Below are 27,158 nucleotides of genomic sequence, written 5' to 3' on the forward strand. Positions count from 1 at the left end.
GCTGCTACTTCTAGCAGGAAGTAGAGTGCAGTATTTATAGTCAGTTCTGGTCTATAGACAGGTACAAGCAGTTTGATCCCAATCTCTAAGAATTAGACAATATAGATGAAATTTTGGTGAGATATAATCCTGGCAGTTTATTATTGCTGAAAAGTAGAAATATTGAACTTCATACTGTCAGTTGCTGGCCCAGAAAGATTCTCCTTCTTTATAAACTGTTACATCTTAACACTGTGCCCTCAGAAAATTCCAGGTTACCAGACTTATCTTGTAATCAGTGATCTTTAAGGGAGCAGAGATGGTATCTGAGTTTAGTGTAGGGATTGGGAGGTTTGGCATCTTTGTATAGAACTGCAACATTCCAGAACCTTGTGGCAGTCTCTTGCCAGTATGTTCTTCAGGAAAACACCTTGGAGCCAGGCATGATGGCTCAAGTCTGTAATCTGAGCACTTGGGAGTGGTGGCAATAGGAAAACCCATGTTAAAGGCCAGCTGAAATTACATAGTAAGTTCCTGGGTAGCTTAGGCCACAGCGTAAAACACTGTTTTAAAAAACAAAACAAAAAAAGAAAAGAGAAAAGAGAATTGCTTTGCAGTTTTATGATTGAAAATGTGGGGGAAACATGCCCAATGTATCACAAAGAAGCTGGGCAACATGACTTAACCTAGGAGTGCAGACTGAATGCATAGTATCTGTGTCACAGGTCCTGTGGCTCTGCAGAAATGGATACCTAGGATCCTGTGAGCTCAGCCAAAACCAAAGCTGGACTGTGTTGAAAGCCATGTAGCTGGTGAAACTGACCTCTGAAGACTCTGATCATCACCATGGGCCAGGCTAGGTTACCTGTTTTTCCTTTGGAAAAGAAACCCCCCAGCTTCAGGCAGTGTGCTTTGCTATGGATGTCTACTGGGTGAAGGAATGGAGGCCTGTCCAGGAACTTGTCCAGGTGTTCTGTGGGAGCCACAGCTCTACACAGTCTACACAGCTGGGTGTCCAGAGCCTCTACTTTTATCACTGGTTTCTCCCTTCATCTCCAGGCAACCAGGCTGTAGCAAGCATGTTTCCTACCTGAGAGGAGTTTAGGGCGCTTGAACTGGTGTTGTTTCCTGTCCTTTCTTCCCTAAGAGAACTAGAATGCTTTTGACATGTTTTATGAGACGTGGATCTGTAAATCTCCTCTGTCTGTGGCCATTTTGTTCTCTGGGCAGCACAGGACCTCTGGTGCCAAGAATAAGAATGACACCCATAGTAGGTGGCTGCCTAGGAGGGCCTTTTTTTCTATGCCTTCTAGAACCCCAAAAAGCCTTCATGGCCTTTTCTGTTGTTTGACAAATGGGATTCTCCAGTCTGACCAGGAAGTCTTGTTTTACTTCAAGATCAAACTCTGGATTAATCCCAGCACCCGGGAGGCAGGGGCAGGCAGATCTCTGTGAGTTCGAGACTAGCCTGGTCTATAAGAGCTAGTTCCAGGACAGGCTCCAAAACCACAGAGAAACCCTGTCTCGAAAAACCAAAAAAAAAAAAAAAAAAAAAAAAACACTCAGGCACTTGATTTGATCTGCCTGATCTGCCCGTGGAATTCCCCAAGACCCAAGGTATAGGCATCCTTGTTGCCTTTGTCTCCTGACCCCATTGTTAGTCTTCTATACTAGTCTCCACAGCATAGGAGAATGGACCTGTTATCAGGTTTGTGTAGACTGGGGTGGGTAGACTGTGCTAATGCTCACCTCTGGTCTCTAACCATCACCCTGGACAGTGCCACTAAAGTTTCTCAACCCAAAGACTCCCTTCCTTCTGTCGTTAGCAAGTAATTAAAGAAACTAATCTGTCTCCCATGGTCTAAACCCCAGCTGGGAGGGAACAAGGCAGTGCAGGGCCCCAGACATGGACAGCAGCTATCTTGACCCAGAGTAATGGGCTAGTTGAGGTGAAGAAAGAACCCTTCCCAAGTGTGTGCACTGTAACAGGGGAGATTGTACTTTTTTTTTATTTTTTTATTTTCGAGACAGGGTTTCTCCGTAGCTTTTTGGTTCCTATCCTGGAACTAGCTCTTGTAGACCAGGCTGGCCTCGAACTCACAGAGATCCACCTGCCTCTGCCTCCTGAGTGCTGGGATTAGGGATTGTACTTAAATATTGCCAAAGCTCTGCCCTTGGGTTGAGGTGGGAGGATGCTTTGTGTCCTTTGTGTCAGATATTTAAGTTGGTCCCCTCTGAGCTCAGACTCTTCCAACTCGCCACAGGGACTGTATAATGTCTTTAATCCTCCTGAGTCTGAGGTGCTGGTCACTTATGGTACATGTGGCCTTTTCCTGCACTCCTGGCGTGGTTTTCAGAATCTTGTATGTGTGGAACGAACTCAGTGGAATCTCAAACACTGGCTGGGCTGGTCTTGAACCATTGCTGCAGATGTGGGTGGAGCCTGTGTGTCTCTGTGCTCTCATCCTGTGTGCACATGTGTGCTAGGTATTTGTGATAAGCCCTGTGCCTGCCCACCTGCTGCTACCTGTTTAGTAGGTCACATCCTATGGTCTTTTGTCAAAACCACAAAGATCCATATCCCGTGTGTCTATTCCTGTAGATACTGTGTATAACTGTTTGTGTAGAGGGGAACACATGATGGGGTCCAGATATCTCACCATCATCATGTTCATGCTTTCCCTATGAATACATGCATAGTTATTGCCAGTCTGCCCTTCATTCTCTAATATGGTCTTCTTGTCCTGCCCTCTGTGCTGTTGCTGCTGTGCTGTGTGCTGGCCATGTCTGTTGCTGCTTGCAGTCCTCGCCAGTCGTGGAGGAAAAGGTAAAAGCCTGCTGGTCTTTGCCCACTGCAGTGCTAGGGTCACTGTGAGGATTGGGGTTGTCTGAGGGAAGAATTAGGACAGTGATTATGTTGATTGAAGTCACAGGTGTTTTTGATGACCTGCAGCTGTATATTCACAAGACTCAAGAAGTACAGACTTGGGGGCTGGAGAGATGGCTCAGAGGTTAAGAGCATTGCCTGCTCTTCCAAAAGTCCTGAGTTCAATTCCTGGCAACCACATGGTGGCTCACAACCATCTGTAATGAGATCTGGTGCCCTCTTCTGGCCTGCAGACATACACACAGACAGAATATTGTATACATAATAAATAAATAAATACTAAAAAAAAAATAAGTACAGACTTTAGTGGATATCTCAGCATAGCCACACATTGTTGTCAGAGCAAGAGTTCCCTGAGTTTTCTAGGTTTCAGGTTCTACCCAACACTCAAGAAATATCTACAGATGAAATATCACAGACGAAATCATGCTATAGACTCCAGCCTCTGAGAGCAGTGTGTGGCTGAAGTTTCAACTTGCCCTGTTTTGGGAGATGGCAGACCAGTAGAAACATCTTAAGCTGGGGATTTAATCATCTGCAATGTATGAGTTTTCTGTCCTCTGAGACAAGAGCCACCTCACCTGTTCTCATCCTGTAAGCATCTAAAGGAGAGGAGCGGAAGAGGCATCATTAGCTTAAGGACAAGGACTAGGAACATGTTATGTTCTTCTCACCCAGGATCAAGAGTAAGAGTACTTAATGGGGTCAGAGCTAGGCCCAAGGGTCTTCCCCATGGGGGCACAATATGGTTAGGGAGGCTGGGAGCCTACTGGAACAGGCAGGGCTAATGAGCTCCTGCTCCGGTCCCTGGCTATGCTGCCTTTTCAGTGGCCCAGAGGCTTGGCACTTGTGAGATCTTGTCAGTAGGGCTGAGGTAGGGAAGTTCAAGTAAATAAACTCTCCAACTCTCTTGGGGCTCAGCATCTGAATTCTTTCCACTTAATACTAATCAGCCCAGCATGCCCCTTATGGAGGAATCATGCAAGCTAGGTATTGGAGAGTGCCTTCCAGAGACACTTTAGCCCTGAGCATTCCTCCACTACCCCAACCCATAGTCCCCACATGTAACACTCAGTCAGCCTCTTTGGTTTCTATCCTTTCCATAACAAGCCAACAAAACAGCAAAGTCCAGGGTCTCCTTACTGCAGGAGACAATGTTGTTTGGGGCAGGGCAGACTAACTGCCCAGTCTCTACCAAGAGACCCCTGCCCAGACTCATACTTTCTCAAGCTGAAGGGCCAGCCACAGGCAGTTCCTGAGCGTGCTACTGCCCTTAGCCCTCCCCATCCTCTGGCATTCTTCATGCATTAAGGAAAGGATACATTTCTTGGCTTTAGAGTATGTGTTGGTAACCTCTGAACATGGCTCCTTGCGACCCCAGAGGAAGACACCTCCCCTCTCATGTCTCTAAGTGCTGAACACCCAGTGTTAGTTGTTTTGGCATGACCAGACTAATGCTTGACCTGAATAGCTTTGAACAGTTTAGACAGAGCCCTGGGAGTGTGGTATTGCCTAGACCTGTGGTTGGCCAGACCTGCTTGATTGGCAGCCTCTGACAGGATGGCTTTGGAATCTGTCCCCACTATTTACTATTTATGGCTCGTGGAGAATCTTGGGGACGAGCTTGAGCTTTGCTCTTTACCTTCAGTTTACCACATTCTCTAGATTTGGACCTGTTTTCTGTGAGCTCTAATGGCTGGGGGGATCTGCACATAGAAACCATGTCCTCCATCACAGTCTAGCAGTCACCACAGCAGTGCTCTGACCATGTCCTGTTAAGGCACTCACAATGAGAAGCCCTGTGAAGGGGCTATGAGGAGATGGGCCAGTGGGGGCTCAGATCCCCAAAGCTTGCTGGCTGGTAGGCTAGTAAGTGGGTGAGTTCAGTAGAAGACCCTGTCTCAAAATAAAAGGTGGAAGGGCTGGAGAGATGGCTCAGTGGTTAAGAGCATTGACTGCTCTTCCAGAGGACTCAGGTTCAATTTCCAGCTCACACTGTCTATAACTCCAGGATCCAACACCCTCACATGAACATACATACAGGCAAAACACCAATAAAATAAAATAAAAAATACAAGGTGGAGACTTACACACAAAAGTCCAACAAACTAGTTGGTTAAGGGAGAATAAAGGTATTGTTGTGTGGCTGGAGAGACTGCTCTTCCAAAGGACCTGAGTTCAATTCCCAGCACATATACCAGGCAGCTCACAACTGCCTATACCTTTAGCTGTATGGAATCTGACACTCCCTTGAGGACTCACCTGACACCTGGACTCACATGCATATACCCACACACAACACCTATATACAGCATTTTAAAATAATAAGTATTTAAAAAAGCTCTTGTTGGTATTGCTTTAGGATTGTTAGCTCTGACACTATTTCTGTTTAAAATTTAAATAGGAGAGCTGGAGAGGTGGCTGATAGGTTAAGAGCACTGACTGTTCTTCTAGAGGACCCAGGTTTGATTCCCAGCATCCACATGGTAGCTCACAACCATCTGTAACTCCAGTTCCAGGGAATCCAATGCCTTCTTCTGGCTTCCATTGTACTAGGCATGCATGTGCTCAGATGTACATGCAGGCAAAACAACCATACACATAAAATATTTTTTTAAAAAATTAAATAAAAAATGATGGAAGCGAAAAACACCTGAGTCCTAGTTAAGAAATAGTTTTCAAATGTGTGGAAATGATACTTAGTGGTTGAGTATGGAATGCCACTTTAAACATTGCCATCTACCAGACATTATCTCTGTGCCAAGAAATGACCTTTGCTTCTCTCACAGCGCCCTCTAACCGTCCACTCCTGTGCTTATCTCCTTCCTACTGCAGCAGGAAGGAGCGTCCCACCTCTCTGAATGTCTTCCCCCTGGCTGACGGCATGGTACGTGCACAGATGGGGGGCAAGTTCGTGCCTGCGGGGGACCACTGGCACCTGAGTGACCTCGGCCAGCTGCAGTCCAGCTCCAGCTACCAGGTTTTGTAGCCATGGGTGTAGCAAGGGTCCCCATGATATCCCATGTCCATTCAGGGGACTGCAGTCCTTGCCCTTTTCCCTGAGTTGACTCATGCCATCCTGACATAAGACAAGGACAAAGAAACAGAGCTGGGGTGTCAGGAGGCACGAGCTTCCTGCTCTGTTTGACCTCACACTAGCACCTGTGAGTCCAGGCTAGCCCCTTTGTTTCTCAGGCCACACTGCAGCCAAGGACACCATGTTTATTAAGGCTGAACTTAGCTACAACAGAACATATCCCCAAATATATGCCTCTCTCTGACTAGATGTACCAGGATACACGGTACTCTCAAGGCTTTTACAGGCATTCAGTGTCTAGAATCGGAAGCTTCTGCTAGGAGGAGGCATAAATATTGAGATAGCTTTTGGCCTGGGCTCTTTTCTACTTGACTCTGGTCATAGTTCTTCAGCTACAAGTTGAGAAGGCAGATACTACCACTTGCAGGTATGTATCCCAAACATGGAGCCCAGAAAAGGCCAGGTTATTTATTCAGGGCCCCAGGTCATTTTCTGTACAAGGGGTCTGTGTGCTTAGACTGTCTGGAAGGTAGCTGCAACATTGCCAGGTAAGGGAGACTGCCTTCCTGGGGTGGAGGAGGTGCCCCTGGGTCTGGTGGAAAGTTCCCACAGAGGGAACTGGGGACATACACTCTTGGGCCTCTGAACTTGATGGATGTAGAATCTAGACCTTCTGAAATTTCCTGCTGTTCTTGGCTGACTGTTCTGCCTGTGTCCAACTTGCCTGCAGGGGCTGCTGTGTGCTGATGGCTCTGTCAGAAAGTGACCCCCTGCTTCTGTTCTTGTTTTAGGCAATGAGTATATCTTAGACAGGTACCGGTGCCCTGTCTCACTGTCCTGTCAGTGTATGTGCCCTGAGGAAAAGGCAGTAAGACCCATAAGCATTTTGCTATCCCTGGTCATCTAGACATGGCCTTGCCATTATGCCAGCTTTTCACGCTCAGTCGCTTGCTCATTCACTCTCCCTCACAGCAGACCTGTGGGAAGGCTTCCCTTAAGCATTGCAGAAGCTACAGGAAGGCCATGGGCGCTTATTCCTGGCCCAGCCTGGCTCCAGGAACCCACTCAAGCCCATGCTTTACAGGCTTTTCTTCTTACCCTGTCTTTTCTGTCTCTTCTGTGTTGTGTTGTTTTTCTCTCTTAAACCACAAATGTTTTATGTTTTAGTTTGTTGTGTGTTTTATTTGATTTTTCTTATTTTTTAAAAGTAATTACATTAAGTTCTTTTTATTTCATGCTCCAAATTTTAAGGTTTTTCTAATTTCTTAATTTTTGTTTGTTTTTTGTTTTGTTTTTTGTTTTTATATACTATAGTGTTTTAACCAAACAGTTGTGGCTACTCATGGTGAGGAATGATCGCTAAGAGTGTGGGTTCTTTGCAATACATTTGGAGGTCACTGCTCCCCGTTGATGTTTAGGAGGTTGAGAGGTTTGCCCTAGGTAAGTGGTGGCCAGGGGGGTGTATCCCCTGGGTAAGTGTGGCCCTGTAGGATAACAGAGTGGGGACACTGGGGGAGGCACAACCCAGGGGCAAAATGCCCCCATTTTACAATAGGCAGAGGAAATGGACTTTGAGAAAGGAGGTCTGGAAATGAGTGGGACTCACGCCCTGGCTTTTTCCTGGCCTGCTTGGATTTTTCTTTTTCCTTGGTGACGGCAGCAGTTGTCTGCATCTGGAAGGCACCTGGATGCCGCTGAAGAGGGGCAGGCACAAGTCTTGAGAGATACATCTCAGGATCCATGTGAACCATGCTCACCTCTTGGCATTCACAAGGATGTGAAGAAGAAAAATGTTTCTTCCTTGTCATATTGGACAGAAGCTGGATCCAGATACAGAGCTAGAATTTTGTTACAAAGCCATTTCCAAGATGGCTGGATTGCATGCTGGTGTTAGGTTCCTTGCCTCAGCACTGCTGGCTAGGACTGAATTGTGTTTGGCTGTGGACCATCGGCCATTGTAGGATACAGAGCAGCATCCTTGGCCTTCACGTACTTGATGCCGGGAGCGCCAATGAATTCTGACAAGAGAGCAGTCCTTTGCCAAGCATCCCTACACAATTGCTTATATGGAAATAAAGACTCTTGGTAGATAAAGCTAGAACCTTGTCGTTTGAAGAAATGACTGTATCCAGTACTGAGAGACTCATGCTAGGGCCTGGCACTGACCCAGTGAGTTGAGCAGAGGCACCCACAAAAGGGCACCAGCTTTGACCTATGAGACTCAGGCGTACACTATTTAGTTCATACCTCTGCATTTACCCAGTTCTGTCCAGAGCCATATACTTCTATTTCCTCATTACACCCTGGTGAACATCCTCCCCAACAGAACACTCTTCTGAAGACATGCCTACTCTCTGGAAGACAAGACTCTAGAAGCCAGTACAATGCATACCTGTGATGTTTAGTCATTTTCCTTAGCCTTCCCAACAGAGAAGCAAAGGGCTCTGAAGGCCAGTTGCTTCCTGGAATGACCCGAGCATCTACTCAGGTCCATGTCATATGCATTCATCAATATTAGTTAATAGAGGAATGTTTGGGGACAATTTTTTATTGAAATTCTCTAATAGGAGCATAAAAAATGTCTGCTTCCTGTTTCAGTAGAAGTGCCTTTGCACTTCAATGAGTACTTTTTTTCCCTCACAAGATGTATAAGTTTAGCAGCAGGCTTCTATAAGAGCCTGGTTCCTTCCAGAACAATGCTCTTTTTATTAAAGCAAAATTTGCATTGCCGTTCAGGGCTAAACTTTGGTTCAACTGATGTGTGAAAGAAGTACTCAGGATCTGTTTATGGAAGTCCCAGCCACAGTCAGAGAACACTGTGGTCCTCTCTACCACTGTCCTCAGCCAGGGCTGAGCATCCATGTCCTAGAGGTGGTAAAAGGCAGTAGTCATGAGGTAGCTTAGTGTACAGCACAACCTGTTCACCCAGTGCCAGGTAGCAACTTTCTTATCCCTAGGTACAGCCTTTTTGCCCCATGCTAGTCTGCCATTGGTTTCCGACCAACCTACAACTGCAGAGGTCACCTTCACCTACTGTGTCTTCCGCCATGTCCTCTGTGTGGCATCACTCATGATTGTGCTGGACTGTCCTATGGCAGATGTTGTACTCTGTGAACTTGTGGCTGCTTCTGGAAAATCAGAGGCAGATATGAGTGAGCATCATTGTTCAGGAGTAATTTTTTTTATTTTTTTATTTTTATTTTTTGGTTTTTCGAGACAGGGTTTCTCTGTGGTTTTGGAGCCTGTCCTGGAACTAGCTCTTGTAGACCAGGCTGGTCTCGAACTCACAGAGATCCGCCTGCCTCTGCCTCCCAAGTGCTGGGATTAAAGGCGTGCGCCACCACCGCCCTGCTAGGAGTAATTAGGCCAAAAGGACACCCCTGCCTCTGCAGGTGGACACAGTGTTATTTGGTCATAGCCATGTAACAGAGAAGCAGAGCCATGGGGTCTCAGCAGCCACTTTAACCATAGCACAATGGCCTACTATGATGTTCTTCCTCCTTTCTCTGTTTGGCTCTAGTGTCCAAATGATGAGATGTCTGAGTCAGGCCAGTCCTCAGCAGCTGCTACTCCCAGTACCACAGGTACCAAGTCCAACACACCCACGTCCTCCGTGCCCTCAGCAGCAGTTACACCACTCAATGAGAGCCTACAGCCCCTGGGGGATTATGGCAGTGTCACAAAGAACAACAAGCGGGCCCGAGAGAAGCGCAACAGCCGCAACATGGAGGTCCAGGTTACCCAGGAGATGAGGAACGTCAGCATCGGTATGTAGTCTGTCCAATGCACAACAAGCCATCCCATCACCAGGGAAGGTCACATATCTGCTGCCCACACCTGGGAGGTGTTTCTTCCTCTTTGGGTTTTAGCCTGAGCAAATATAATAGCTAAGGCTTCCATAACAAATACCACAGGTAGGCAGTTTAAATAACTGTCCTAGACGTAGAATGACCAGGAAGGCGCAGACAGGCCTACTCTGTGCAGAGGTCCTCCTTTCTGGGCTTACAGAGCACCACCTCCTTGTGTCTTTATGGTATCTGTCCTTTGATCTCATAGGGACCCCTGTGGAGTAAGGTGAGCCAAGTGGCCTCCTTTTACCTTGGTCACAACCTTAAGGACCAGACTCCAAGCTGAGCATGGTGGCATACACATGTAATCCTAGCTCTTGGGAGGTTGAGGTGGGAGGATCAGAAGTTTAAGACTAGCTTGAGCATATCAGACTCTTATCTCAAAAATAAAATAAAGTAAATATTAAACGACCCAGTTTTCACCAGGTGGTAGTGGTGCACTCCTTTGATGCCAACACTCAGGAGAGTTCAAGGCCAACCTGGCCTTCAAATCAAGTGGTAGGATGGCCAGGGCCCTGTCTGGAAGAACAAAACAAACAAACAAAAATACCCAGTTTCTAAATGCTGTCACACAGGGCAGGGAGTGGAATCTACCCTCAGTAGTGTGTATCTATTTTGGGTCCTGGAGTCTCCTTCTACCTGACCAGTATGAGGAGAACTCTTTTGGCAGTCCTATGTAGTGGAAACTAGTGTGAATACTAAAGATGCAGACCAGGTAGCCTTTATGAATAGGGCAGAGGCTTCAGGTTGTCCCCTGACACCAGGTCTCCTGTGTTCTGTGCTAGGTATGGGCAGCAGTGATGAGTGGTCTGATGTTCAAGACATTATCGACTCTACCCCAGAGCTGGATGTCTGTCCGGAAACCCGTCTGGACCGCACAGGAAGCAGGTGCTCACTCAGCCAGGCCCTGGATGAGATTCAGAGTGCCTTTGGGGGAGAGTTGTCATTGACTAGGTATATCAGTCAGCTTCCTAGCCCTGCGGCAAAATAGTGAGTTCTGGAACAGCCAGGGCTGTCTCAGAGGACCCTTGTCCCCCCAAAAAAAAAACAAAACAAAAAGTTGATTTTTTACCTACACCTTCAAGTTTCAGGGCTTTGGCTTTTGGGCCTGTGGTAACACAGTGTTTCTGAAGGAAGCATGAGGTGAGAAGATTGCCTACTTTTTGGAGCCTAGGGCATGGAGGAAGGGCTGAGGTCCTACTAGGACCTTGAAATGCATACCCTCTGTAATCTCATTTCCTCCCACTAAGCCCCGCTTCCTAAATTTATCTGGGCTTTTGGAGACAGTTCCTTTGCAGACTCTTAACACAGGCTTGGAGGGTTACTGCCAGGTGGTTCTGCAATACTGTTACTAACTGTTCTTTCTGTGTATCCCAGCAGCCCAACCCAGGGAATCGTAAACAAAGCTTTTGGCATCAACACTGACTCCCTGTATCATGAACTATCTACAGCAGGGTCTGAGGTCATCGGGGATGTGGATGAGGGAGCCGACCTCCTAGGTAAACACAGCCTATCTATCACCTATGACTCTTTGACACTTGGACTCTGTTAATTTTGTTGTTGTTTTGTTTTTTGTTTTTTAACTTATGATGAAGGGTGTTTTGCTCCTTTGGACTGAGGACTTTTATTTCATAATTTTACTGAGGTAAATCTTTATTCTATGAATATCCCCTAAAGTCTCTGTTTATAGTTTTTAATTTATTCAAGAGTTATACTGCTGGCATTTGATGTCCCCTGAATGTGGGCAGCTGAGTGTTAGGAGTAGTGCCACACTGGGAAAAGCTCTAGATCTTGGGTAGCAGTTCTAGCACACACCATGGCAGCCATTCCTGGGTGACTCTGGGGCCACCCCTCTATGTGCTAGGGAAAGGGATAAGCTTCTCCCACAGGTCTCCACATCCAGTTCTAAGCAGATTAGGACCCTGCTACTGCTTCTCATTGCTCTACAGGGAGCAGCAGCTCTGGCTAGGACTGCTACCTCACAGTCAGGTAGTAAAGGGTGGAAGTTCACATACATGGGAGCACAGGGAATGGTCTTTGAGGTGCCTGTGACAGTCAGGTTATGGCCACAGACAGCCAGGGTGATGGTGTTTGTTCTAGGGAAGTGGGCACCAGTGTACTATTCCGCCACAGCAAAGACATATTTCCCTGTGTTCTGCTGTGCATCTCTAACTCTCCTGTCATTTCTATGGGACAGTGGTCACCCTGAGCTAAGGTTGCCATGAGACCCACTTTTGATGGTTTTGAGCCTTTTTATGTAGGAATGCAGAAGTCAGATGGGTCATAAGGAGCTCAGGCAGGATTCACTACTGCAATCTTACCGTACCCAGTGACTTACTATGGTGACCAAGTTCTGGAGGAATGAGCTAGAGGTTGTCTCCTCTACTTAGACATCCATCCAAGGGCCCTTCTGGCTTGTGGCCACAGCCACTCGTGTGTGGTTTTAAAGATGGTATGGCACAGATAGGATCCAGTGAGTAAGCACACCTGAGCAACGTATGTAGCTATACAGACACATCTCGTCAGCTCTCTGAGCATCTCATAGGCAGGAGAGGGAGAGATGCCATATTCTCACACGCACAGCTTTAGGTCATTAGATAAATTCTTTGGATCATCAGCTGGGATAATAGTGGCGAGCTCTCTGCCCAGGAGTCCTGGCTTCCAGCTGTGTATCTCAGCAGTGAAGGTGGTAAAAGTGACTGCCTGGCATACACTATGTCTATCAAACAGAAGTTATAACATACACTATTTTCAAAAGCTGCAAATTAACCTATAACATGCCAGTTACTGTTTACATGCACACATGCAAGGCTTCAGAAATGCCAAGGAAAATACATACAGAATGGATGTTTTGAGAGTAGAAAATATCATGGTAACCCCTGCTCACACTGTCTGCTGGGGACGTCACACTGTGCACCTTAAGGGGATTATGTTTCTCATGTACAAATAAGGAAACTGATGCTCGGAGAAGCCAAGCAGTTCCCCTGCATCACTTAGAGCAATCTGAATTGTGACATGCAGACCCAATCTGTGTCATTCTGGTGTACAGTGATCGGATTCATTCCTTCTATAGCAGACTGTCCCATATAGTCTAGAAACAGCTCTCCTTGAGAAGTAGACAAGCTTGTGTAAGAGGATGGGGTCAGAGATGTTTGGACTAACGTGAGCTCCATTCCATATGGTAATAAAATGTTTGATCTTAAACCATAAAACAGAAATAAATTCTAGGTTGCTCAAATATACATATTTTGGTTTTTCGAGACAGGGTTTCTCTGTAGCTTTGGTGCCTGTCTTGGAACTAGCTCTTGTAGACCAGGCTGGCCTCGAACTCCCAGAGATCTGCCTGCCTCTGCCTCCCGAGTGCTGGGATTAAAGGCAAGCATCACCACCGCCCAGCTTTGCTCAAATATTTAAACAAAAATACAAGGACAGTAGAGTTAAGAAAGGATATTGGAGAGTATTTCCGAGTCTCTACAAAACCACCAGAGAAAATGTCCACACATCTGACTGTGATAAGAGTACGTGTGTGCACTTGAAATGCAGTTCAGTGGTAGAACACATGCTTAGCAGGAGCCAGTTTGATCTGCAGTGCTCAGAACAAAAGAAAAGGGCAAGAAAGTATGTGAGTGTTCTTTGCTATTAAAGCAAATCAAGTTCAGTAGAAAACTGGCAGAGAATAAATTAAAAAATCACAGGTGATATAAAAACAACTCAGCTTCAGGATTAATGAAAGTGAAAATTAATCAGGAGTTGTAGAGCATGGCAGGGAGCTGGTGCTGCCCTGCTCCCTGTATGAAGCTCTGCAAGAGGTGTGAACCAGTACCTGTGGAACAACAGGTAGATGGGCCACAAGTTCTCTGGTGATCTATACCAACGTGTCCTGGAGAATAACGGGCATGCAGAATGGTGAAGGCCTTTTGTGTGACAGGAAAAGACGGTGATGAGCAGTGATGCAGACACCCAGCGTGCTCTGCCTCCCCTGCCTGGGAGAATGGAGAGTGTGGGACGTTTGTCTCGAGAGGTGTGAGGAAAGGGTTGCCACTTCTGAAATGGTCCTCTGCTTTATTTAGATTTCTATGATAAACATTTTTTTAATTTATTTATTATGTATATAGGGTTCTGGGCACCAGATCTCATTATAGATGGGTGTGAGCCATCATGTGGTTGCTGGGAATTTAACTCAGGACCTCCGGAACCGCAGTCAGTTCTCTTAACCTCTGAGCCATCTCTCCAGCCCTATGATAAACATTTTGATATTTAAATCAAGTAGGTTTTCATGCTGCTTTTGTTCCCTGTGTAGTACCTGAGCAGAACAGAATTCTTTTCTTAAATTTATTAAGAAAAAAAAATGTTTCCCTACTTCAGTCCCATTTTTTTCCTAGCGGTCTGTACTGAAGTGGTCTGTACTTAGTGAGGTCTGTTCAGACCACTCCATGCTCCCCAGCCCCCTACTACTCTTTGGTTTATTTTCTCTTAACAGTGGGGTAATTTCTCCCTTATCCTCATCTTGTCCCTCACTCAAGGTCATGTTCTCCCTCCCTTTAGTCCTGTAAGAACTGGGCTGAACAGGAGACCCCTAAATCCAGCCCCAGGTGCACATCTGTGACATGTCAGGGTCCCCATGTACACCGACAGCATGGCTTGTTCACTCTAGAGGGCTTCCTTGGTATCCTTTGCTCACCAACACACACGTCCTTCCCTTTACAGGCCATAATTGTTGAGATCTGCTGGGTGCTAGCTTACCACTGGGTGGCTACAGATTTCTGGCAGAGCTGAACAAGAACTGGGGTGCTCTAGGTCCCTTGGAGAGGGAGGAATGTCCATTTTGGTCTGTCCCTTTAGGGTTTCTGTATCCATGGAATGTGTTGACCTGGACCTGCTGAAGTGTTTTGTTTTTCATGTCCATCAACATAGGAATGGCTGAATCATTGTTGCTTTTTTTTTTCTTTTAAGTAAGAATTTCTTTGTTGGTTCTAGTTACCAATTGACCTTTGTTGCTTCCTTCCCTGTCTCTCTGCTTCACTGGACGCGGCCCAGGGGAGTTCTCAGGTGTGTATCTCTCCCGTCTGTCTCCCTGTGGTCCCCTCTTTCCACTGTGGAGAGCAGCTGGAGCAGGGGGTGGGGCATACACGTGGGACTCTCCCCTGCCGCTGACCATCACTAAGGGCTGTGCACACTGACCTCTTATTTCTGTCTGGCTGCTCCAAGCCACTTAGCCCCTATAGCCATGCGCTTTGCTCCCAGCCTGCTATTGCCCAAAATGCCCAGATGGGATTGCTCCACTGACTACTGACAGATTCTTAATATATGACCCCCATTTCAAGCCTGAAAAGGCTTGAAGGCCTGAAGGCCATTTCTGAGGGATCTACAGAGCCACTAGGAGCATAAGACAATATACCCCAGAAGTTAAGGGTGCCATGAGACCCCTGTGCAGTCCACCTGGGTAGCCAAGTTGAACTGCTGTGCACAAAAGGCCCTGAGGCCCACATACTCCTATAATTATGGCCCTTTAGTGTGTTCAATGGCAGCCAAGCCCCTGGGCACAGCTTCTCATTGTGTGGTTTCCTCTGGCCGTCTGCTCTATTGTCCACAGATAAAGTTTCAAAGGAGTCTCTGGCTTCATCCAGCCTCCTGCCCTCCTGTCCCCTCTGCTGCCAACTCTAACCCAAACCAGAAGTGTTCCCCAACACCCCCCACCTTGCTGTCTACATAGGCTTAACGCGCTTCTTTTCTCTCCCTCCTCCCGCCCTGTTGCCCGTCTCCTGTGGGACTGGGATGCTCCCGTAGTGCGCGATGATTTTTTTGGTAAGGCCAAGGCCCTGCTTAAGTGTCTGTTTTCCTCTTTCTGGCCTCCTTTTTCTATCTAACATCTTCTCATGCTTCATGAGCCATTTGCTTTGTTCTTCATGGTGGGCCAATGGCAATGAGTGTGGCTTCAGGATTTCTAGGGACCTCAGACCTGGGGTGCCATCTTTCCATTCTGTTTCAGCTGGGGTGGGAAGTGACCCTCCCTCCAAGCTGCTAGTCACCATGGACAAACCACTATCAGTCTCTGAGAAGCTCTGTAGGCCCAGGACAGACCTCGTGCCTGGTGTTCTCTCTCAGGCTGCCAGGGGAAAACAAAGGAGGTCGGAATGGACATCATGCTGACCTATAACCAGCACTTCACTGTGCCTTTGCTCTTTCAGACAAGAATATGGGGGAAGGCTAACCTGAGGATTAAATTTGGTTCTTTGGGCATTATAAGATATATATTTGGAGAACTCAGTCTGTTGGCAGAAGGGCTGGGTCAGTTTCCCACAAAAAGTCCTGTCCCTCCCCATGCTTCCTCCCCATGCTTCCTGACCCCACTGCTAAGGGCCAGGTCCTACCAGACTAACATGTAATCTCATGATGGGCTACAACTGCAATCCTTGGGGCAAAAGTTTTCTCTGAGTACTGTGCTGTCATCTCTGTCCTTTGTCACAATGCCAACATTTGTTCACCAGTGGATGGCATTGAAAGGCCTTGGTTCATTGTGGGTATACTATAGAGCTGGAATATGGACATGGCTAAGGGCAGGGAGTTAAGTGGCATGACAGGGGCTATTCCAGGGCCTTCTATAAGACTGAATTTCTGATAGGAGCTAGCTAGAAGGATTATCTAGCTCAGTGTGAGCTCAGGGAAGAGCAGGGCTTTCTCTTGGTTGTAGATGAGGCCAGGGATCTGTCTACGTCTGACTGCCTCTTCTTTTGGAGCCCAACTATCCTGCAGGTTGGAATGTTAAGCCCTCATTTCTTTTCACCTGAAGCCACAGGGCCAGGAAGGTTGTTACTCTGGGGCAGAGGCAGGTGCAATAGGGCAAAGTGCACTTGGAGAGGCTCAAGGCAAACCTCACTACCTTTCATTTCAGGAATGGGCAAAGAAGTGGGGAACTTGCTGCTGGAGAACTCGCAGCTTCTAGAGACAAAGTAAGAATCTTCTATACTATCCGGGTCTGACCCAGGGTTGGGTGGCCCCTGAAACGTGACTGTTACCATCATCTCTAGTGGGAACAACCCATAGGACTCCTGAGTGGTTCCTTCAGAAAGCTGGCTGTAAGGAGCGTTTAGCAAGAATGACTGCTTCCTATGAGTTCGAGACCAGCCTGGTCTACCAGAGCTAGTTCCAGGACAGGCTCCAAAACCACAGAGAAACCCTGTCTCGGGAAAAAAAAAAAAAAAAAAAAAAAAAAAAAAAGAATGACTGCTTCATTCAATGTTTAGGTCAAAAAGGTGTTCCCATTCTAGACCAGGATCTACCTGCTAGGATGTGTCAAAGGCCTGTACTCCTGATAATCAAAAGACTGAGTGTGAGTTTGAAACTAGCCTGAGCTAGTTCTATCTCAAAACAAGTAGAAGTCCTTGTCACAAACGTATGCAAATGTGTTCTCATTAAGCCCTCATCTTTCTGCCATTTAAAGAAATGCTTTGAACGTGGTGAAGAATGACCTCATTGCCAAGGTTGACCAACTGTCAGGAGAGCAGGAAGTGCTGAAGGGTGAGCTGGAAGCCGCCAAACAAGCCAAAGTCAAGCTGGAAAACCGAATCAAAGAACTTGAAGAAGAGCTGAAAAGGTGAGAACAACAGAAACTTGGGTTTCCAAGTTGCCACCTCTCTATGTCCTTAATAAAGCCATCTTCCAGTGGTGACATCTCAGAGCCCCCTGCTGCCCCTAGCTTTGTGATCTCTGCTCAAGGTCCAGCCACTAGGTAGGTCATTGTCTGCCCACCCCCTTGTCTCCTCTCAAGTCCTCTGTGCCTTCACCAGGTATAGAGTCCTGCTTCATGTGCCTTTCTGGGAACGGTGGTGCCATCCTTAGTTACAGCTTTCCCTGATTCCTTGTTCAGGAATGAGGGGCTGATCAGGCACCAATGGCTACTTAAGTAACCACACTTCTGCTCCATAGCCAAAGTCAAATCCACATGGTCTTTGGAAACCCTGTGCCCTGGTTGTAGCCCCTCTGAGATGGGAGGGGCAGTGTAGGGAGGTCCTGTGGGCACTACCTACTCCGGACTTGCCTGCCCACCAAGTACCTTGATTCACTCCTTCTTGGGTTTGGATCACCCCCATTTTGGGTAGAACAGCCAAATGTCTGGGCTGTGGAGCACATTTGGCAGAGCTCTTACCCTGCCTGCTTCTTCCCATATCCTGTAGAGTCAAGTCAGAGGCAGTAATCGCACGCCGTGAGCCCAGAGAAGAGGTGGAGGATGTAAGCAGCTATCTCTGTACAGAATTGGTATATCCACTATTAACCTGTGGGCACGGGTGGGCTGGGAATGGCAGCGCTTCCTAGACTTCCTGATTCTTCTGGGCCCCTCTAACCTCTCACTTGTGACCTCGGAACCCAGTTCATGTCTTCCCACTCCACTGAGTGATTTGATGTCCTCAGCCCCTCCCTACAGTGAGGCAGAGTCACCTTTCTACCTTTTCCCTTTGATGTTTTCTACAGTCTCAGCAGATTTTACTGTTACCAAAGAGGCTGCAGAAGCAACACCAGCCATTTGCTATGCATCTGCAACCTGGGCAATGCAACCAAGTCCCGAGCCTGCACCTTCTCCCACACCCAAAATTGGTCCGAGCTAGCATAGTTTGCCCTCCTGTGCCACAGCACCTTGAGGAGAACAGGGCTGGGTACCTTGTAACAGAGCAACACCCACCACCAGTCACTCATCTGCTCAGTCATTTGGGGCATGTGATGCTCTCCCCCTTGCTCTACAACTTCCATCTCAGGAGAGTCTAGGAGAGGCTGAGAACATGGACTGTGGCCACTTGCATCAGAAAGAGAAGCTAGTTCAGACCTCAGACCTCTTTATTGTGCATTAACAAAAGCAGATTCTGAGTGGATGGAGCCATGTGCAGAGAGATGACCTGCCTCCCGTGCACTTTCTCCCAACTCCCTGAAGCTCATCCTGCTCAAGCTCAGGGTGCAGCTTGGGAGGGGGGAGAGTGGCAAAACCCATTTGGGCTGCCCTGACCCTCTCCCCATGCCCTTGCCACCCCCAACCCTCACCTAGGTGGTAGACATCTCAGAAGGAAGCCATATACGCTTGACTGTCCTGTCGTCCCTCATTGGTGGAACCATCTTCTCCCCTCTGCAGGACAAAATCCCTATGGCCCAGCGCCGACGCTTCACAAGGGTAGAGATGGCCCGAGTGCTCATGGAACGGAACCAGTATAAAGAACGACTAATGGAGCTGCAGGAGGCTGTGCGGTGGACTGAAATGATCAGGTGGTCCCTCTGCATTTTTTGTGACAGTTCCTGAGCCAGCTCATCGCTCTGGTTGGAGCTATGGCTCCTGAGCTGGGATTATAGAATTATAGCATATCATGGGGTTGGCTATCCTCCAACACACCTCCTTTCCCCCAGAGGGTTGGGACAGTCTGGAGGGCCCCAGCGTCAGCTGGTTCAGCTCCTCCTTTATCCTTCCTTACAGAGCATCCAGGGAACACCCATCTGTCCAAGAAAAGAAGAAGTCCACTATCTGGCAGTTGTGAGTATGACGCTCTAGGGAGGGAGAAGCTTCTCTCAATCTGCTGTTACTCCACCCGCGGCTCAACTATCTGTGTCTCCATGGCAGCTTCAGCCGCCTCTTCAGCTCGTCATCCAGCCCCCCTCCAGCCAAACGGTCCTACCCGTCTGTGAACATTCACTACAAGTCACCTACAGCAGCCGGCTTCAGCCAGCGTCGCAGCCATGCCATGTGCCAGATCTCAGCCGGCAGCCGACCCCTGGAGTTCTTCCCTGATGAGTGGGTGTCCCCAGCCCCTTGCCCCTCCTGGGAGGGGGCCAGGTGTTCTAAGCCCATTCCATTCCATACTTGAAGTTGGAGAACAGAACTTTAATTTGCTGCCCTGTGGGGCAGGCATTATCAAGGGCACTACCTCCAGGCCCACTACCTCCAGCAAGAACTAGTGCAGGTTTTGTCTGAATCCCTTTTGGCAAAGATTGCAGTTCTTAGGGACCATTTTTGTAGATCCTGAAGACTGTGCTGGGTCCAAGAATACCCCTACCTCCTCTGTGTGGCCTTAGGGTCTGAACACTGCCCCCGAAACATGGTGGTGTATCTTGCTGCCACAGGAATTGGAGCAGGCCACCTTTATTATGAGTGACCACTGGTAATCTTACCTAGGTTACATTGCAGTTGCTGCCATCTGAGCCCCAGTGCCCATGGAGAGAGTTGGAAATGACCTCTTAAGCCCAGGCTCACACCTCTTACTGGGGATGTTACCCTGTGTCAGATGAGTATGCCATGTCCTAGATGTCATTATTCGGTTTTGGATTGTGAGCCTGGCCTTTAATGGCTGAGCCATCCCTCCAGGCCCACCCTATGCTAGAAAAGTCAAGGGCGGATTCAGGCGGATTCTGAGGAATGAATGGCACACTGCAGGAAGATCAGTGGGACTGTGGGTGCCCCAGCCTGACACAGACTGCTCATGTAACCTTCATTCAGTGAACATAAATAATATTGAACATAAGTAACCTGTTATTCCTCTCACCCAGTGACTGCACTTCTTCTGCCCGGCGGGAACAGAAGCGGGAACAATATCGCCAGGTTCGTGAACACGTGCGCAATGATGATGGAAGGCTGCAGGCCTGTGGGTGGAGCCTGCCTGCCAAGTACAAGCAGGTAATTGGGACAGAGGGTGGTGTCCAGGTACAGAGAGGGTATGGGGGGGGGGGTCACCACGGCGCAGCACAGTAGTGGTGCAATGCCAGGAGGCACAGTGTATATGAGAAGTCAGGAGGGTACCCACCTCCTACCTGATATTGGTGGATCTGTAACTCTGAGAGTATTCTAGTTTTTTGTTGCTATAATAAAATTGCTTTTTGTTGCTATGATAAAATACTGGCCAGAGCAGCTTGGGTGAAGAGTGGGTTTATTAGACTTACACTTCCATGAAGGAAAACTGAAGCAGAAATCACGGAGGAACATTGTTTACTGGCTTGTTTTCCATTGCATACTCAACTTGCTTTCTTCTATAACCCAGGACCATCTGCCCAAGGTGGCACCTCTGACACACATGCCTACCATCTAGTCTGATCGGGTCTGAGGTTTCCTATGCCCACATGATTCTAGCTTGTGTCAAGTTGACAAAATCTAGCCAGCACAGAAGGCCAGAAGAGCCAGACCCAATGCATTGTACACCAAAAGCCAATGACAATGACAGCAGGCAAATGACTCAGGCTTCTAAAGACCAGTGTGTTTCCCTTGCCTACATACCACAGTACCTCCTGCTCTCTTTCAGCTGAGCCCCAATGGAGGCCAGGAAGATAACCGTATGAAAAATGTGCCTGTCCCTGTGTATTGCCGCCCTCTGGTAGAGAAGGACCCCACAATGAAGGTGAGCACTGAGGACCCTGTTCACAGGCCCCAAAGGGCAAAGCGTAGTCTCTATTGCTTTAGCCCCTGGAGGGCCAGCAGAGGAGCCTTGTGCCTAGACCCCAGAGCCCTGTCCTTACAGCTTTGGTGTGCTGCTGGTGTCAACCTGAGTGGGTGGAAACCAAATGAAGAGGACTCTAGCAGTGGACCCAAGCCCACACCAGGTAGAGACCCTCTGACTTGCGACCGGGAAGTTGAAGGCGAGCCCAAGAGCAGCCACTCATCACCTGAGAAGAAGAAGGTCAGTATATTGGTCAAGAATGTGATTTTAGCTGGGCGGTGGTGGTGCACGCCTTTAATCCCAGCACTCAGGAGGCAGAGGCAGGCGGATTTCTGTGAGTTCGAGGCCAGCCTGGACTACAAGAGCTAGTTCCAGGACAGGAACCAAAAGCTACGGAGAAACCCTGTCTCGAAAATCAAAAAAAAAAAAAAAGTGATTTTACTCTACATAAAGTTTCTGGATAGTTCTCTATAGGTTCAGGCTGAAAGTGACCACACCTTGGTGGCAATGTTTCCCTTTTCTTCCATGAGTCTGGGAGAGGAAGCAGGTACTACCAGCATTCAAGATGCCATTGCTGCCTCTCTGTAGTCAGGTTGCCTTCTGGCCTGTGGAGCAGTATGTCTACTGCCCTTGGTCAACAGAAGTCAGGGTTGCAAGAGCCAGGCACATCTTGTGTCGTCTGGAAAAATAGGTAGCAGGAGGGACTGCTCACAGGAGAGGCCCAGTGATTTTCAGTGAAGCCCAGAACACAGTCACAGCTTGACTTAGGGGCTGTAAGAGTAGCTTCTCCAAGTTCATAGCTGCTTCTTGGAAATGAATCAAGATATGGTTCTGTAGGTTATAGGGGAAGATAACTTTATCTGTTGATTCCATATTTAATGCTAGATCTTAGGAAGCCCCAGAGATTCCATGACTTAGCACCAAGTTCAGGCAACAGCTTTGATCTCCCTCCAATGTGTTCTGAAACAGGCAAAGGAGGTCGCTGAGGCGGATGCTACCTCCAGTCGGGTATGGATACTCACCAGCACCCTGACTACCAGCAAAGTGGTGATCATTGATGCCAACCAACCAGGCACTGTTGTGGATCAATTCACAGTTTGCAATGCCCACGTCCTATGTATCTCCAGCATCCCTGGTGAGTTAGGGCTCCCACTTCCAGGTGCTGTCCAACAGCAGGTGCTTGCTGCCTGTGGACTGCCCTGCAAAGCTGGTGTTTGAGGCGGGTGGCTCTTCCTTTTCAGCCAGGTAGGACTGGGATACAGAGTAAATAGGAATTAGAGACCTGGGCATGTGAATAGATGTTTTCAGAATAGATGTGTGTCGAGTTACCTTTCAGCATGTGTCCAGGAAGAAGCTGTCCAGGGTACAGGCAAAGGTCCTAGCTTCCTCAGCAGCAGTCCCATGACTGCTTAGCCCAGCCCCAGGATAGTGCTGAGGGCCCCACGGATCTTTGCTTTGAACCCTTACCTATTTACTGAGATGGCCTCTACTCCTTGGAGTTCTTCAGGATCTTTTTGTATGATGGAGCAGAGCATTATTTTTCAGTTCCTTTTGACCTGTAAGCTTGACACTAGGCCTGAGAACAGATGTTCCCAGAGGGCCAGGTGTTGCTGTGTGGAGACTAAGCTAACTGAGAGCAGAGCCAGCCAAGCAGACAGTTCCCATTCTCCCCTGCCTCCACTGAGATGGAACTCTGGGGTGGCTTTATGATGTTGGACTGATGGGCTGGGAATTTCTCCCCAGCGGCCAGCGACAGTGACTATCCCCCTGGGGAGATGTTCCTAGACAGTGATGTGAACCCCGAAGACTCAGGTGCTGATGGTGTGCTGGCTGGCATCACTCTGGTGGGGTGTGCTACCCGCTGCAATGTACCACGTAGCAACTGTTCCTCCCGAGGAGACACTCCAGTACTGGACAAGGGGCAGGGTGAGTCCCGGGTAGTCTTCTCCCTATCCACACATTCTCTTTCTCTGCCTTGCCCAGCTTACTTCTCTCTCCACAGGGGATGTGGCAGCCACCGCCAATGGGAAAGTAAACCCATCCCAATCCACAGAAGAAGCCACAGAAGCCACAGAGGTGCCAGACTCTGGTCCTAGCGAGCCAGAAGCAACCACAGTTCGGCCCGGGCCCCTCACAGAGCATGTCTTCACTGACCTGGCATCTACCCCACCCTCCAGCACCCAGCCTGCCAGGTAGGTTGTATCAGATGAGAGGGGGGATGACAGAGTTCGGCAGGGAGCAAGCATATACTTCTCTGACCCACTGTGTTACAGCTACCGTTCTTCTTGCAGTGAGAATGGGCCAGAGCCCGATGGCAGCATTGTACAGCCTCAGGTGGAGCCCAGTGGGGAGCCCTCTGCAACCACCAGTAGTGCTGCACCCACCATGTGGCTAGGAGCCCAGAATGGCTGGTAGGCAAAGACACAAGACATGGGACGTGGTAGGGTGGGGGAGTTCAATGAGCCATGTAAACTCTGCCTACCTACCTTACCCTGCAGGCTCTACGTGCATTCAGCAGTAGCCAACTGGAAGAAGTGTCTGCACTCCATCAAGCTAAAAGACTCTGTGCTGAGCCTGGTGTATGTGACCCCCACTAAGGGATGGGGTTAGGGACTCAAGGGCCCAGCAACCTCAGCCTACCTCACTGACTTACCATTCCAGGCATGTCAAAGGCCGAGTGCTGGTAGCTCTTGCAGATGGGACCCTGGCTATCTTCCATCGTGGCGAGGGTAAGGCCCGGTGGCCCTTGCAGAGGCAAGCCTAGGGTTTGCTGGGTTCCTTGGTTCCTGGGTCCATTGGTCCATCCTGAGCCTGGTGGTAGGTCCTCCACACTAATCATGTGATCAGAGATAGACCCTAGCCAAACTTGAGCAGGTGTTCTGGGCTCTTTCTAGATGGCCAGTGGGACCTGAGCAACTATCATCTGATGGACCTGGGCCACCCACACCACTCCATCCGTTGCATGGCTGTTGTAGACGACCGAGTCTGGTGTGGCTACAAGAACAAGGTGCATGTCATCCAGCCCAAGACAATGCAGATCGAGGCAAGTGTTAGCCGGTGGCCTCCATTGTGGCGAGGGGCTTCTGCCAGATTGGAGGTTGGGACAGGCAGTGTGTCATTAAGGTGGACCCTGCATTACATCACAACAAGCCCAGATCCCTTACCTCTCCATTACCCACCCCTGTTGACTGGCTGCCATCAACCAACAGAAATCATTTGATGCCCATCCAAGGCGGGAAAGCCAGGTGCGACAGCTTGCCTGGATCGGTGATGGAGTATGGGTTTCTATTCGCTTGGATTCCACCCTTCGACTCTACCATGCTCACACCCACCAGCACCTGCAGGATGTGGACATCGAGCCGTATGTTAGCAAGATGCTGGGTGAGCAGACATAGTGGGCATATGCCTATAATCCCAGCACTTGGGAGGTGGAAACAGGAGGATCAGAAATTCAAGGTCATTTTTAGTTATATAGTCAAATTTCAGGCCATCCTGGGATACATGAGGACCTGCCTCAATATAAATCAAATAAGATGCAATGTTAGGGAAACACCTGGGGCACCCATCACTGGCTATACTGACCGCTCTTCCTGTTCTCACCCAGGTACCGGCAAGCTGGGCTTCTCCTTCGTCCGCATCACAGCCCTACTCATTGCGGGCAACCGTCTGTGGGTGGGCACTGGCAATGGGGTTGTCATCTCCATCCCCCTGACTGAGAGTAAGTTCCCAACCCTAGAGGACACCTATCCAGAAAGCAGCAGCTATGCTAAAGGGTTTCCAGAGTAGGTGGAACTGGGGAGCCACCTCTCTGGCCAACTCAGCCTTCCTTCCTCTCTCTTCCCCAGCTGTGGTCCTACATCGAGGCCAGCTTTTGGGGCTCCGAGGTAAGTCCTCAGCACTTGCCCCCATGTGACTTGGGACATTTGCTCTGCCCCTAGCACTCACCATCTCCAGCTGCCTGCCCAAGATAAGGTGGTCCTATTCTCTGGGCCCTGTTTTCTAGCCAACAAGACATCTCCAACATCTGGGGAGGGGACCCGCCCAGGGGGTGTCATCCATGTGTATGGGGACGACAGCAGTGACAAGGCAGCCAGCAGCTTCATCCCTTACTGCTCCATGGCTCAGGCTCAGCTCTGTTTCCATGGACACCGTGATGCTGTCAAATTTTTTGTCTCTGTGCCAGGTACATAGATGATCTTTAGCTTCTTTGCCCACTGTGCTACTGTAGCACAGCTCTGACCGTTTCAGGAGGCTCTAGCCCTAAGATTCCTCTGCCCACCACAGGAAATGTACTTGCCACTCTGAATGGCAGTGTGCTAGACAGCCCATCAGAGGGTCCTGGGCCTGCTGCGCCTGCTGCAGATTCTGAGGGCCAGAAGTTGAAGAATGCACTGGTGCTGAGTGGTGGTGAAGGTTACATTGACTTCCGCATTGGTAAGTCGGCACAAGCTAGAGGTAGGGCTTGGTGTGGGTGTGTGGGGGAGTCCTCATGACTGCCAATCCTCCAGGGGACGGCGAGGATGATGAAACAGAGGAAGTTGCCGGGGATGTGAACCAGGTGAAGCCCGTGTTGTCCAAGGCTGAGCGCAGCCACATCATCGTGTGGCAGGTTTCCTACACCCCTGAGTGAGAACCTGCCCTGCCTGATGCCAACTGTACATAGGACCCTACCTGCCTGCCCCCCCGCCTGTTCCCTGGGGCAGTCAGGTTCGTCCATCCCCTTTTAACCTCTCAACTTGCAGCTTTTGCCTGAGGTCCAACCCCCAGCTGTTAGAGAGGGGTGAAGCAAGTTTGGGGAGTGAGGCAGGAGGAGGAGAGCCTCTGGGACACCCTCTCTTCAGCAGCTCCTGGCCCTGGCCAACACCCAGCCCCAGTGAAGTCCCAGGGGCCCCTCAGGGCAAGTCAGGACCAAGATTGCTATGGGCAGCTCCCACAGGTGGCCCTGGCAGGAGCGGGAGCCGCATACTGCCAAGTCTTCCCCAAGTCTACTTGCTTTGCATGCAGCCCTGAGGGACCCAGGCCTAGCCACTGTCCTCTGCCCAGAAGCAAGGCTAGACTGTCTGGATTCCGGGACCTCAGCCAGCCTTCTCTGGAATTTTCCCTATCTCCAAACTTACATTCCCTTGGCCCCAGCCTGGGTCTTACTTGGGAACCTGGCATGAAAGCTCAGGGCCGTCCTCCCTGGGCAGCTGCTTCAGAAGATGACAAATATCCATTAACCCAAGGGATCCCAAGATTGTCCAGCCCCTCATAGACCAGTGTCCCCTAGGCTCTTCATGGGCACAAGATTAACCTTGGAGGAGCAAGACCCTAGTGCCCTGCCCCTCTCAGAAGCCCCAAGGATAGAATTTCTCAGGCTGCCAGGGCAGGCACAGGCCTCAGGAAGAAGGATGGCCCTGGTGTCCCCAGAGTCAGTCCTAGGATGCAGGTTAATGGAGGATGGTGTGCTCCCAGGGCCTGCCTCCTGCACAGGGCTCAAAGGAGCCCAGCTCGCGGACACGTACTAAGTGCCTAGGGCTGCCAGCTGTGGCCTGCTCCCTTGGAGAGCAACTAACAGAGGCTGCCAGGCAGAGAGGCCAGAAGAGCTGAGGACTGGCCAGGATGGGCAGAGTTATAAGCAAGTGTGTGGAGGCAGGTGCTGCCCTGGCCCTGGTCTTACTCTTCCAGGGGCATTGATCAGAGTCAGCTGGCCTCTACTGCCCTCTCACCACCAGAGAAGCACAGATCCAGGGGCACTCACTGCCCCTGAGCCCACCTGGCCACAACAAGCTGCAGCATTGTGCAGCTGCAGGCTTTTCCCCACCATCCTGCCACCTCTCCACTGTGATGTATGTCCCTTGTCTGTTCCCACAGGAGTGTGAAGTGACTGGGGTTAGCTGGGTGGGTGCAGCTGGAGGAAGGGGCCAGTGCAACTCTCCTCAGGCTTTGGCCTTGCAAGTGAACTCACATATCTGCTCTGTATGTAATAAATGTCTTAACAGTACTTTTGTCTTGAAACTACACCA

The 27,158-nt window shown here is 49.2% G+C and overlaps 1 protein-coding gene across 14 annotated transcripts in view; it reads left to right on the forward strand.

The window, feature by feature from the left end:
• The window catches only part of Mapk8ip3 (mitogen-activated protein kinase 8 interacting protein 3), a 42,925-nt gene extending 15,770 nt beyond the window's left edge, over positions 1 to 27,155 (forward strand). Inside the window, exons 5-33 of one of the 14 annotated variants that reach the window (XM_050136805.1) lie at positions 2,783 to 2,806; positions 5,702 to 5,846; positions 9,424 to 9,670; positions 10,537 to 10,639; positions 11,132 to 11,250; positions 14,789 to 14,800; positions 15,539 to 15,556; positions 16,644 to 16,701; positions 17,193 to 17,345; positions 17,926 to 18,007; positions 18,870 to 19,000; positions 19,206 to 19,262; positions 19,350 to 19,520; positions 20,273 to 20,399; positions 21,019 to 21,114; positions 21,235 to 21,393; positions 22,123 to 22,288; positions 22,897 to 23,079; positions 23,156 to 23,345; positions 23,445 to 23,564; positions 23,652 to 23,732; positions 23,815 to 23,882; positions 24,048 to 24,196; positions 24,363 to 24,534; positions 24,758 to 24,871; positions 24,999 to 25,037; positions 25,157 to 25,336; positions 25,438 to 25,587; positions 25,662 to 27,155. In XM_050136805.1, the coding sequence (XP_049992762.1) occupies positions 2,783 to 2,806; positions 5,702 to 5,846; positions 9,424 to 9,670; positions 10,537 to 10,639; positions 11,132 to 11,250; positions 14,789 to 14,800; positions 15,539 to 15,556; positions 16,644 to 16,701; positions 17,193 to 17,345; positions 17,926 to 18,007; positions 18,870 to 19,000; positions 19,206 to 19,262; positions 19,350 to 19,520; positions 20,273 to 20,399; positions 21,019 to 21,114; positions 21,235 to 21,393; positions 22,123 to 22,288; positions 22,897 to 23,079; positions 23,156 to 23,345; positions 23,445 to 23,564; positions 23,652 to 23,732; positions 23,815 to 23,882; positions 24,048 to 24,196; positions 24,363 to 24,534; positions 24,758 to 24,871; positions 24,999 to 25,037; positions 25,157 to 25,336; positions 25,438 to 25,587; positions 25,662 to 25,783 (3,436 nt within the window). In that variant the 3' untranslated portion in view covers positions 25,784 to 27,155. The other 13 variants (XM_050136873.1, XM_050136862.1, XM_050136815.1 and 10 more) reach the window with 13 other exon arrangements.
• The last annotated feature ends 3 nt before the right edge of the window (positions 27,156 to 27,158 follow it).

Source organism: Alexandromys fortis, unplaced genomic scaffold (genome assembly GCF_014885135.2).
Source record: "Alexandromys fortis isolate MF-2015 unplaced genomic scaffold, M_Fortis_MF-2015_v1.1 scaffold_29, whole genome shotgun sequence".
NCBI lineage: Eukaryota > Metazoa > Chordata > Mammalia > Rodentia > Cricetidae > Alexandromys > Alexandromys fortis.